At 33.0% G+C, this 14,128-nt stretch overlaps 1 protein-coding gene across 2 annotated transcripts; it reads right to left on the bottom strand.

Moving 5' to 3' along the window:
* Window positions 1-9,693: 9,693 nt before the first annotated feature.
* Window positions 9,694-12,229, bottom strand: LOC113711850 (protein NRT1/ PTR FAMILY 2.11). 2 transcript variants are annotated; one of them, XM_072067801.1, is made up of 4 exons: window positions 12,103-12,229; window positions 11,791-12,008; window positions 11,027-11,583; window positions 9,694-10,913 (listed from the first exon to the last, which is right to left on the bottom strand). In XM_072067801.1, the coding sequence occupies exons 1-4, from the start codon at window positions 12,203-12,205 to the stop codon at window positions 9,971-9,973; spliced, it is 1,821 nt and encodes a 606-aa protein (XP_071923902.1). In that variant the 5' UTR covers window positions 12,206-12,229; the 3' UTR covers window positions 9,694-9,970. The 2 variants fall into 2 exon arrangements, with proteins under 2 accessions (XP_071923902.1, XP_027090880.1); XM_027235079.2 differs by having other exon boundaries at window positions 9,694-10,898.
* Between the last annotated feature and the right edge of the window lie 1,899 nt (window positions 12,230-14,128).

The raw sequence follows: 14,128 nt of genomic DNA, 5'->3' as shown, positions 1-14,128 counted from the left end.
TTTTATCACGTTTGGATGTATTCTGCATGGATGCAAATCTAAATTTATAAAATATCGAAAGGGACAAAATATCCATTCAAGGGTTTAATTGATACCAATCGCATTGATTGCGATGGTCAAAATAATTCATTGAAAGGGTCACGAGCATGCATGAATGAAATTAAAAAGAAAAGAAAATTATATTATATATATAAATATAAGTGGCCAAAAAATAGGAATGAAACATAAGGTGTACGGGAGACAAAAAGTCGTGACATATTTTTCTTATACAAGGATTAATGGGGTATTTAAACTAAAAAGTTATAATCACTCATTTCCCATATTTGACGAATAATTCTCCTAACATAGACAAGCAAATGAACTAACTTAAATGAGATGCAATTCTAAATGACATGATAAACACAAATGAGAAATATAATAATAGGAAATATCAAGCAAATGAAAAAAATCCTAAAAATAAAATATGTATGAAAATGTAATGAATATCACACAAAATAAATCTAACGCAAGAACAACCTAAGGCTCTAGCATTGGATTAGCCCATTTCTAAAAATCCTTACTAGCATTGGACTAACAAGTAAACGAAGCGAGAAGCCACAACTAGCGTTAGACTAGTGTGGTGACGTCATGCATTTATTATAATCAAATAAATGATATAAAACATAATAAAAGCAAATAAACACATAAATCACATATAGCACATAAGCATGATATCTAGATGCAAATGCCCTAAGGAAAGCAAGAAAACATGTAAACACACAAGCATGCAAACACACAAGCGAATAAAAACAACGAAAAACCTAAGTATTACATTCGGGGGCCTTAACTACAATCTAAAGGGGTAAAGAATAAAATAAAATAATAATCTAACTATTACAACTTGACATTCAATTGTCTCTCAAATAATCATCAGAATTAAATTAAATATATGAAATTTAAAACGAATAAAATAAATAACTAAAAGAAAATTACTCAGAACATGCAAATTCACACATAAAAATACATAAGAGCACATAAAAGAATTTAAAATAAAACCAGAAGATACCTCCCTTGAAGTAGTAGCTAATTGGGTATGGTTTTACCTATTTAACTCCAAAATTAACGAAAATCATCAAAGCACCAATTTAATTAATAAATGAATCATAAAAAAAATGAAAATAATCATGAAACTTATCAATTGAACACTTAAATGAAGCGTAATCAATAATTAAAGAAGAAAAGTAACTTCTATTTAAGAAAAATCAAATCTATTAGGGACCTAATTACAAAAATTAATAAAGTTTTAGGGGTTAAATTATAATTATTACAAAGATTTAAGGTCAAAATTAAAGAAAAATAAAGTTTAAAAACCTATTTGCAATTAAATAGGGATCTAATTGAAAGAAATCTAAAGTATTTAGGGTCATAATATAATTATTTAAAAGTATAGGGATTGTTGTGCAAATTGGACCACTGGGCCACTCTTATTATTATTTGGGCCAAAGGCCATCAGACTCGCACAAAGGCCGAAGAAAAAATATACAGGCCAGCCCATATTTTATCCAAACAGCTCCAACCTAAACTACAATAAAAAACAGCAAGCCAGCCCATCTTTTCACCAATCGAGCTCATGCAAAGTCGTGGGCTTTAGGCCTCTAAACCCAAATCATAAACCCAACCAAAATAACCAAAATCTATTATCAAAATAACCCTTAACCCAAAATTTAAACTTTTTTACCAAACACAATAAGATAATAAATCCTAAAAATATTAAGATATAATTACACCCTCAAATTCAGGAATTATTAACTAAATAAAAATAAAAATACACTTAAAACATTAAAAAAATAGAATAAAAAAAATCAAAGGGTAGAAATGATTGATTTTTCGATTTGTGAGACACAGTGTAATTAAGCAAAAGTTGAGGGACCGTAAGTGCAATTTTTCAGAAAATTCATGCAAAGTTTCGAAGACGCTTTTTCTTCCTTCTGCAACGTTTTTTGGCGGCAGTTCTTTCTGCAACTTTCTTGCCAGTGGCATTGGCTGCTCGGTGATGGACCGCTACCGGTCGCCAATCGCTGACGATTTTTCGGTTATAAAAAATTACCAAAATATACACCACCACTCAAATCTTCTCGTAGATTCCATTTGCCGAAATTACTTTTTACAAAAAAAAACCCGAAGGTATCCAAAGCGCCAAAAGATAGACCAGTTTTTATTTTTTTTTAAAGACTCAAATTTTTACTAAAAACCATAAAATTTATACTACAACACTCCTTGTGATTTTTACAACATAATTATGAACTGAAATCAATAAAACCAAAAACAAATATGATAAAATTAAATGAACGTTTTTTGGCCACAGTTCTTTCTGCAACTTTCTTGCCAGTGGAAATGGCTGCTCGGTGACGGATCGCTACCGGTCGCCAATTGCCGACGATTTTTCGGTCGTAAAAAATTACCAAAATATACACCCCCACTCGATTTTTCGCGTAGATTCCATTTTCGAAATTATTTTTTATAAAAAAAGACCCGAAAGTATCCAAAACGCCAAAAGACAGACCAGTTTTTATTTTTTTTAATGACTCTCCATTTGGATTAGCTGTTTTTGGGGGGTATTTTTGAAAAATTTTGCTGTAGTAGAGTTTTTAGAATATATTTTAAAATATTTTTAGAAAATATTTTGAAATATTTAATAGTAGAAAAGTTTATAAAATATATTTCGAGATATTTTTTAAATTTTAAACTAATTTTTAGATTACCTTTTAGAGTAGTTTTTAAAAATTTTTATTGTATTTGGAAAACTAGTTTTTGAAAGACACCCCAAAAATAGGGGATTCAAACAGAGATAAAAACCATAAAATTTATACTACAACACTCCTTGCGATTTTTACAACATAATTATGAACTGAAATCAATAAAACCAAAAACAAATATGATAAAATTAAATCAAAACAGTCCTAAAATAAATAATAAAAAAATAATAATAATAATAACAGTGAAAGAAAAACACAAATTAACAATTACACTTGCTTACAATATAACTAATTAAAAAACAAAGAAAAGGCTCGAAAAAGAAATAAAAAATGAAGGGAGATACCTCAATTAGAGTATTAGTCCCTTGTTAAAATTTTTGATGAAATTTCCAAACTCCAATCCAACCGGTTGCTACCTCCGTTTTTGGTGTGTGCAAAATGTGTTTGGAAAAATATTGAGATAGAGGAGAATGTTTTTCTTTTGCTTTCCTCTGCTTCTTTTGCTCTCTGGAAATCGAGAGAGGGAGAGAGTGAATTGTGGGAGAAAAGGAGCTAGAAGCAATTTTTCTTCTTCTTCTGCGTTTTATTCTGTCGTCTGGAAGCCGAGAGAGTGAGGGCCTCTCTGCAAAATTTTTCTTCTTCCTCTTCAATCTGTCCGTTGAGCTAGCCGAGAGAGTGAGAGGATGAGGGAAAATTTTTTTCGTCCCTTGTCCGAGAGAGAGCCAGGGACTTCTTCTGCAAAAAATCTTAACCCCCCTTTCGTCCGTTGCCTTTCCTTTTCTTTTGTTTTGACTTTCTTTTTGGTTAAAAGTGGGAGGCATCATGATGACCTCCCACTTTTGATCAAAAAGAACGCCAAAGCAAAAGAAAAGGAAAGACAACGGACGAAGAAGGAAGGGGCTAAGAGTTTTTGCAAAAGAGGTCCTTAGTCTCTCTTTCGGCAGGAGCCCTCAACAGAAAACAAAAAAAAAACTCCCTCCCTTATTCACTCTCGAGCTCTCTCTTGAGCAGAGGGGACGAAAAAAATAACACTCCCTCTCAATTCTCTCTCGGCTGGGGACTTGGACAGAAAAGACGCAAGAAGAAAAAAGGAAAACATTCTTGGCTCTCTATTTGCTCTCAACCAGAACAACACACACCAACAGAGAGGACTTTAACAAAAAGAACTCCAGCAGCTATCGGTTAGGCTATTGGAACTTGGCAATTTCACAAAAAAAAAAACTCTGGCCAGGGGATCAATCTCTTCGTTGAGGTATTTCTTTTCCCTTTTTCCTGCTTTTCTTTTTTTTATAATTAACTAGATTGAATGTATGTGTGGTTGCTCGCTCGTTGCTTTATTTTGCTGGTTTTGTTATTGTTGTATGAGTAAAAATTTGGGAACGTCATAAACTAGATTAATGGACAGAGAAGTAATTTTTGTGTATGAATGTTAATTGTTTAAAAAAATGCCAAAAAATGAAGAGTTGAATTAAATTGGATTATTCTACTAATTTTGGTCATGTTGGATTGTAGAAATCACAAGTAGTGTTTTGGTATGAATTTTACTATTTTTAGTGGTGATTGTAGTGTGTTTTAAAATAAAAATCGTGACTGTAATTTGGCAATATTGCATTATTTATTTATTTTTTGTAAAAACTAAGTTCAAAAATGGGATCTACGCAAAAAATCGAGTGGGAATATATATTTTGGTGATTTTTGGTGATCGGAAAAAATCGTTGGCAATTGGCCACCAGTAGCGGTCCGTCACCGAGCAGCCATGCAAGAAAATTGCACAAAGATCTGCGGCCAGAAACGTTGCAGAAGGAAGAAAAAGCTTCATCGAAGCTTTGCATGAATTTTCTGAAAATTTCACTTTTGATCCCCCAACTTTTGCCTAATTTCACTACGGTCCAAAAACTTTTGCAAATAAATCATTTTTACCCCTTTTAAGATTAAATCTTCTTTTCTATGTTTTAAGTTTTTTTTTAGTTAATTAATTGTGGATTTTGGGATGAAATTAGACTTTAACATTTTTTAGTTCACCTATTAGTTTGTTGGGTTTTGGTAAAAAAAAAAAGGGGGGGGGGGGGGAATTGGATTTGGTTAGTTATTTTGGGTCATTTGGAATTGGGTTAGGTATTTTGTTCTTTGGGTTTGTCTTGGGTTGGAGGAGTAAAGCCCATCAGTTTGTTAGATTATTTTGGCGTCAAAGTGGTTGATTGGCCCATACCTTTGGCTTTGGGTTTCGGTTGGGCTGGGAGGTTTTTCGACCCAAATAAATAAGAGAATAGGCCCAATGGCCCATTTGGCTTAAGTGATCTGGGACGAATTTGCAGAACAGTTCTTGTATTTTTGAATAATTGTTCAATGGCCCTAAATACTTTAGAATTATTTCAATTAAGTCCCTAATGTAATTATAAATAGGTCCCTAAACTTTATTTTTTTTAATTTTAACCCTGTATCTTTGTAATAATTATAATTTGACCACCAAAACTTTATTAATTTTTGTAATTAGATCCCTAATAGATTTGATTTTCTTAAATAGAAGTTACTTTTCTTTTTTAATTATTGATTACACTTCATTTAAGTGTTCAATTGATAGATTTCATGCTTATTTCCATTTTTTTTATGATTCATTTATTAATTAAATTGATGCCTTGATGATTTTTGTTAATTTTATAGTTAAATATGTAAAACCAAACCCAATTAGCTACCATTTCAAGGGAGGGATCTTCTTGTTTTATTTTAAATTTTCTTATATTCTCTTATGTGTTTTTATGTGTGAATTTGCATGTTTTGAGTGATTTTCTTTTAGTTATTTGTTTTGATTCGTTTTAAGTTTCATATATTTAATTTAACTTTGATGATTATTTGAGAGGCAATCAAATGCCAAATTGTAATAGTTAGGGTATTATTTTACTCTTGCCCCCCCTTAGATTGTAGTTAGGGATCCAAATGTAATAGTTAGGTCTTTATTCGTTTTTGTTTGTTTATGTGTTCGCATGCTCGTGTGCTTATGTGTTTACTTGCTTTCTTAGGATTTTTGCATCTAGATATTATGTTTACGTGTTACGTGTTATGTGCTTTTATGTGTTATTTGTTTTAATTTATGTGTTATTTGTTTTACTGTGTATTATGAATGCATGACGTAACCACACTAGTCCAATGCTAGTTGTGGCTTCTCCCTCCACCCACTTGCTAGTCCAACGCTAGTAAGGTTCTTTAGGAATGGTCTAGTCCAACGTTAGACCTTTAGATCATTCACGCATTAGATTCATCTTTTGTATGATATCCATTACATTTTCATGCATATTTTATTTTTAGAATATTTTCTCATTTACATGATATTTTCTATTATATTATCCTCTATCCCCTACCCTCTATATGTGTTAATCATATCATTTAGAATTGCATTTCATTTAAGAAATTGTAAAATAAGTTAGTGCATTTGCTTGTTCATATTAGGAGAATTATTCTTTGAACATGGATATGGGTGATTATAGCTCTTTAGTTTAAATACCCCATTAATCCTTGTATAAAAAAATTATGTCACGAGTTTTGCCGCCCGTACCCATTATGATGCATCCCTATTCTTTGATCACTTATATCTAGATATATAATTTAAATTTTCTTTTCTTTTCTTTGAATTTCATTCATAAATGCTCGTGATCCCTTTCAAGGGATTATTTTGGACTTCGCAATTAATGCGATTGGTATTGATTAAATCCTTGAATGCACATTTTGTCCCTTTCGATATTTTCTAAATTTAAAACTGCATCCATGTAGGAAACATCCAAACGTGATAAATTTAAGGGTTAGATTAGGAAAATTTTGACTAAATCTCGCAACTAATTTAGACTAGGTTGAAAAGGTGCCTTAGATTTGAGTTAATTAAACCTTTGTCTTCCCTTTCTTCAACCGTGACTCTCGGATCCATTTTCTCTTGTTTTTCAAAGATTTGGAATTGTCTAAAAGGGTTTATTTTATTTTATTTTTGTAAAAAATATTTTTGGGGTGACTTGGCACACCCAAACTCAATACCAAGTGGCGACTCCTATTTTTTCTTAAAAACCCTTTTAGACTAAATTTTGGACTCAAACTGTCACATTTTTTTAAAGTCCCATTTTAGGTTCTTTTCACTTATTTTTAAATAAAAATCACATCTTTTATAAACTTTTATTTTCCATTGCGAAAAATGGGGCGTGACACACAAGAGATAGGGGAATCGCTATTTTGGGAGCAACAACTATAGAAGCTGCAGTTGGAGGTGGCGGTAATAGTGGTACAGAAGGCAGAGAGGGTGGTTGTGGCAGTGGTCGCAGTGGTGGTTGTTGTGATGGAGGGGGCAGCGGAGGAGGGGATGTTGGCACAAAAAAACAATGCATACGACGGAAGCAATTTTAACATATCTAAAAATATGTGGAAAGAAGAGTAGAATCAGCACACAAACAAATAATCAATGATTTTATTAACTCAAATCTCAATAATAACAATACCAATTTGTAGCATTTCGCTCATGATAACTCAAAATCTCAAATATGAACCTTTCCCTCAAACTTACTTTCAAGACTCAAGTCAACTATTCAAATAATAATCTACTACTCTAATAGTATTTATAGATTGCTAAAATTCCTAAACAAACACAATTATAAATCAAAACTTATTTGGAACTGACTTTAGATTTTCTAAACTAATATGGAAACTAAATCAATAAGACACCAAAACAAGAAACTAAAACAATTAGGAAACTAAATTCTAAGATAACTTGTTTAATTTCCTTCATTACCCCTCTTAAACCAAGCTCTTGATGTTGTCATCTCTAATGCCATCACGAGGTTGAATTTCCATGAAGAACTCGGTCACAATATAAATGACATAAAACACCAATTTACAGTAGGTCTTTAATTTCATTTTCAGGCGTGGTAGTGGACAAAACTTATACTTCTTGAACAATTTCTTTGTTTGATCACTTCTCTGAAAAAAGTCAAACATGTTCACCCATACCTAATTGCATACTCTATAATTTAATTCTTCACATCACTAAGAAAATCTCCCAACAGCAAAAAGTAATAATTTCCACCACTAAGATTTTCAATATCACCATGATTTTGCTTTAATTTTTCCATACTAACAACTGTATCAACTTTAGCAGTAACACAATTTTCAATTAATTTGCCCACTCTACAATTGATCTCAACCAACTCTATCATTTGATTTTCCTCTTCAAAAAATTTATCAACCTTGACAAAATAAAAAAATTCTACATCGCCATGATCTTCAATCACATCTTTAATTTCATCAATGTCTTTACTTTCTTTGTCAATCACATGTGAGATTTCTTCTTGAGTCACAAATTCTTTATCTTCAAGTGTACCCACAAATTCTATAATTTCTTCTTTCTTTGACTAGTCAAAAAATTCTGTTTCTTCATCCTCATCACAAGTTTTTTCTCCACCATGACTGCAGTAAGAATTCATCAAAATTTTCTAAACTTCCTTTATTGTCTTTGCATGTACAAATTTTTTGGCTACGTGCAATTGAACTTGGGTGCTGAGATAGTAGAAAAACTTGCAATTTAATTATATATCCCTCTCTAACTCTTTAATTACATCGCTTGATGATTCCGTACCTGCTGCCAGTTCCGTGAACCCCTTTTGCGTGTATCCATGATGATTCATCTGTGGAAGCACTACTAGAGCCATATAAACCAAGGGGGGTCATTGACACCCTCAAGTTTTAAAAATTTTCATCGCAACTATAGAGTATAGATTACTATTTACACGAACTTTTTATACTCTTGCCTTACAATATTATAATTATAAAGTGATAATTTGGATAGAAATGATAAAAGTTTTGAATTTGACATCCATATAAAGTAATATAAAATAGATTAATTATCAATCATCACTTTAACTTTTATCAATTTCAAAAGAAGAATACCAGGGCACAGAAGTTCTCTTTTGAGGCAAAGAAATTGGCTTTTGATATTTTTTTTTGATGACTTTAACAACTGGAATTTAGTTTAGCAAACTATAAGAAAAATAACAAGGAAGATCAAAAAGGTTTTTGAAAGAGAAAAGCAAATAGTGATGTATTTGGACGGTTGTGGTACGAAGCACGCTGCCCATGTGTTTAGACCCACGCAAAGGATAAGTTATATGAATCCAATAATTAACTAGGATTTGATTGAAATAAAAAGAAATTGGAGAGGGACTTGCACCATAATTATTAAAACTTGAATAACTTGTACAAGCTCCCCGAGTCTCTTTTGCACTAGTTTAGTGAATTTGCCACAATTTGGTGCAGAAAACTAAAACAGAGATCTGTTTGTTGTGCATGAAAGTGGACTCTTGGGACTTATAATTCCATGCAAGATCTCACTTTAACTGAGATCGGTATGTTACTCCCCTTAATCTCCCTTGGGGGAGGAGAACTGCTTCCTTTATTGCATGTAAGAAAGATGAGGACTCTTATTTAATAGTGATTGTCTGATGGGAATTTGACAGGTGATTTTACTGTGTAATAGTTTCTTGACAAATCACTTCTGCAGTTAAATTTTGAAATACTTGAGACATAAGATGTAATTTCAGAATCCGGTGGCTTGTACCATGGAGAATTTTTGAGTTAATCCAAGGAAATCTCAGTTGGGGTTACAATTATGATAGATTAGCATGGTTTGATGTTTTCAGAGTTAGAATTCAGTATGTTCACCATATTTTGAAATTGTTCTTTCAAACTTGACCACTTAGCAAAACTTATACTTTATTACAATAGACTCAATTTGAGCATGTCTTATTTGATTATTTTGACTCACATCTTTAGTACAAAACTCATACTCAATTTTTTTTCATTTTCTTTTTCATATGTTGAATGCTACTTTTTTTTGTGAAGTAAATGGCGTGAATCCTACTGTACTATTTGATATTCCTGTTTTGGTTACTTAACTTTTCTTCAGTCAATTTGGTCTACACAAAAAAACTTTTCTTCAGTCAAATTTGTCATTTAACTAATAAAAGCTGAACTTTCGGTCACTATGTTCAAATCAAGCTTTAAGCTAAGACCAAAAGTGATGACCTCAGCTGATAGATATATGATAGAAACTGAGAGAAGCCTTCTTGAAATTTAGAGCCAAAATGTTTGACTCTTCTTGTTCTGCGTACTTGTTTTCCCCTCCCATCCCTCTAGGTTTACCAACTTGTATCATTAGGGGGTACAAGGAGGAACAAGTAGCTGCTATTTTCCTGCCTCCAGTGATATCAAACTTGACTTGAAGCATGTGTACAGGAAGGGCTGCTTTTCGTGTTTGTTTTTTCCATGGCAATCTCATGGCTGCTCTTGGCCTGTGATCCTTTGTACTTGTACCAGGTAGCACAAATCATGAAGTATCCGAAGTTTATGACCTCCAAAGCAGCGATCAGGTAGTAAAAGTAATCCAATCTTGCCTTGTTGAGGTCTTGATCTAGCCAACTTCCTCCTGATGCATCTTTGGTCACCTTGTGGACAACTGTTATTATTAAGCTGCACAAATAATTAGACGATGCGAAACCACAAAACAAGCAAGATCCAGCAAAACTTCTCATGTTTTCAGGGAACTGTTTGTAGAAGAATTCAATTTGAGCAATGAGAGTAAAGCCTTCTGAAATCCCTGATAGGGCCATCTGAGGTATGAACCAAGAGGCACTCAAGGAAGAAATTTTGCCTTTTCTCGGTGCAACGCCTATTGTTGGCTCAGTAAGAGCTACTCTTCTCCTCCACTCTTCCACTGCACCAGATAGGATCATGGTGGCTATTCCAACTATAATGCCAAAGCCCATTCTTTGAAGGATAGTGATGCCATTTTCTTCCTTGGTAATTTTTCGTAAACATGGAATCATGATCCTGTCATATATGGGTATCCATATCGTAAGGCTCAACATCTGAAAGATTTGGTAAGATGCTGCTGGAATTTTGAAGCTGGCATGTCCTACTCTTCTATCGGCTTGTGTCGCTTGGAAAACTACAAAAGTCTGCAGCTGGTTCAGGACAACGTAATATATGATGCCGGCAATCCATATTGGAAGCACTCTAACCACACACTTCATTTCTTCCACCTGCTGAATAGTGCAAAGTTTCCAAGGATTGGATGCTGAGCCATCGCTGTTGATACGATCTTCAGATGTTATGATTGCTGCTCTGTTGAGAAACCTGAGGGGTTTTATGCTGCTTGTTAAAGGTAGAATGAAAGGAGCATTTACTTTAGAAGTGTTAAAAACTGAATAAAGTCTCATTTTTTCGAGAACATTGAAGAAGCTGGGAGTCTTTTAAGACATTACCTGAATTGATCGGTGTATGGAAGCTTTGAGTTAGTCGAGTTCGGGGAAATGTAATCAAAGAGAGACTCCGATGGCTGATCTGGTAAATGCAATTGCCTCTTTTTGCTTGCCGCCACCATGACCTGCGCCATACTTGTCAAGGGACTACCCTGTGGCATTATCACCACGTACATTCTTTTTCCCACGAAGAAGACAACACAGGACAAAAACATCAAAAATGCAGGAATTCCTAATCCTATAGCCCAATTGATGTTAGATTGTACGTACACAATTACTGTCAGGGATACCATCACCGCAAATGTAAAGGTGAAATAATACCAATTAAAGAAATTATTAATCCCCCTCCTCCCAGATTCAGTATTGGGATTAAATTGATCTGCACCAAAGGCCAAGTTACATGGTCTTATGCCAGCAGCGCCAAGGACAAGAAATCCAAAACCAGTTACCAAGAAAGTGTATTGCCCTGCTGTTGGCCCTTTACACGTGCTGCTTTTTGCTTCACAGGAAGGTGGATGTAACTGAGGCATCGCCGCAGATAGACTTAAACAAATCATCCCCTGAGTTCAGATTGAAAGAACATTAAAACAGATGTGAATTCTTAATATTTAGACCCAAATTTGCTAACTACATAGAAGTTTGTTTTTCCTTTTATACGACTGGTGGCTATCCCTCCAAAGAAAAAAAAAATCATCAATAAGAAGTTCACTTCAGTTTTATATTCAAGGAGAAAACAACGTGGGAGGCGAGGATGGTAGAAGTTTTACCAAGACAGATGCTATCGAAGAGAAGGCTAGCATATTGTAACGACCAAAATAAGTATCACATAAGAAAGCTCCCACCAAGGTTCCAAAATTGCTTGTACCACTAAAGATGTTAACCATATTAGTTGCAGCAATAGTGTTCATGTTAAAGACAGTGGTCAGATACACCAAGAGATTCCATAGAGTTCCAATTGTTCCCAGCTTCTCAAAGGCTTCATTTCCTGCAAGATTTCAGTTTTTGCGATAAAATTTGTTAGGAAAAAGCATTAATTCTGACAGCACGAAGAAACTTGTGTCATGGCATTAATTTGCTACCGATAATGTAAGGTAGGGCTCTGACTCCTTTATACTCAATTTCCTCATTCTTGGCCACAGTATCACTCTTTTCCAGACTAGAATTTTTCATAGAAGAACTCATGATCCCAGCTACTAAATCTCTACCCTTCTTCCTTTCACTACTGAATTCTTCAATGACGTTCTTATATATCCGCAGGATTATGCCTTTTTCATCTTCCTTGTGATTGGAGGCTCATAGGATGGCAATCGTGGCGGGTGTCCGGGGGCGGGGGCCCATCTCCTGCCCCACCACCCATTAATATACATATATATATATATATATATATTATATGTGTGTATATGTATAGTATTTAATTTAATTAATTACAAACTTATAATAATGATATTATTAGCTATAAGTATTATATAATGTATATTAGTATATGTAACACAATTAATATTATCAATCATACTAATAATTATATGTCTACTAATGAAAATTATTAATTAGTTATACTAAATTTACTAATATATTTATAGTAAATCCTTAATTACACTTAACACAATAACACTTTTTTCTAAAAACAACACAATAATAATTTGGTGATTGTATTTATTTCAAAAGGGAAAACTTGACTACTTTATTTGTATTTGTTTCATCATGTTGGAATGTATTTAAATAATTTTTGTTTGATTGTTTTTATAAGTTTCAATTGTGAAATTACAATGGATGATAACTTGATGATGTGTTAATATTTTAATACTTAATTATTTACTAAAATTTAATTACAATAAAATTATATGACAAATATTTATTAACCCTACAAGGATTGCAGAGTGGGCGGCACTTGGGCGGGGGGAAGTAATGGGCAATGGGGCAGGGCCGAGGGAGGGGTCCGCCCCAAACCCGCCCTGTTGCCATCACTAGGGCTCATAAATTAGAATCTTAGTACATAATTACGTCAAACGTAAGAAGAGTTAGAAAATGACAATCACAAATCATTGTGGGGATGACATCACTTGAGACGCGTCCAACTTGTGTAATTAAGCTGTGGCCTTATCTCCTAAGGGCAAGATGACCTTTCCCTTTCTAATAGATTAGTTTTTGACCATGATATGGCCACACGTATAACAAAAGAGAAAGCTACATACAGTGGCATTGTGAAAGTTTTTATGTTGTGATTGTTTTATATATATATATATATATGAGTAAATCTTATATACACTGACAGTGTATACATTATCACAATTGGATTGTGAAAGTTTTTATGTTGTGATTGTTTTATATATATATATATATATATATATATGAGTAAATCTTATATACACTGACAGTGTATACATTATCACAATTGGATGCACGACATATATGCAAAATTTGAATTTCAAATTTGAATTATGTGTCATGTATCTGATAGTGAAAGTGTATAGAAAATTAATCCTATATATATATATATATATATATATATATATATAGACTAATTATCTCCCCTTTCTAAATATACACTCTTTGAAGAGTGAACAATCTTCTTTGAAAAATTCTTTTATCCCTTCTTAGCTGCAAATAAACCTTGCAATTTAATTAATTAGCTAAACCTAGAATTGCACAAAATAAAAAATAAAAGCAATGTATTTTCTGTTAAACCCTTTTTTTTTTTGGGACAAAAATTTTCCATTAACCTAAAGCGCAGGATGTGTATGTACTCGTTTGGTTGGTGGATGGGATGAGCCAATACTAGGATTTGTGATTCTAAGATTATTTATCCCAACATTTCTCATCTCATATAAATATCCAATACAAAAATCAATAAATATTTGGTAGGTATAGGATTGATTTATAATTTGATAGTTATCAACATTGATTCAAAGCTACCTAAAAAAGCCATCTTTGTTGTACCATCAACTTTGTCACCATCCTCTCGGATTATTGTGGCATTATTTTATCCTATGATCATAAAATTATTTCCATTAAGAAGCAGGTGAGGGGAATAAAGATTTGAATTCAGCACCTCTGAATCCTAAATCAAGGTCTCCTTAATTTTTTTTTTTTAAACTTGTATAAAAA

This window comes from Coffea arabica, chromosome 10e (assembly GCF_036785885.1).
Source record: "Coffea arabica cultivar ET-39 chromosome 10e, Coffea Arabica ET-39 HiFi, whole genome shotgun sequence".
Lineage (NCBI taxonomy): Eukaryota > Viridiplantae > Streptophyta > Magnoliopsida > Gentianales > Rubiaceae > Coffea > Coffea arabica.
Note: the sequence above shows the minus strand (reverse complement) of the source record. Positions and strands in the feature narration are given on the sequence as shown.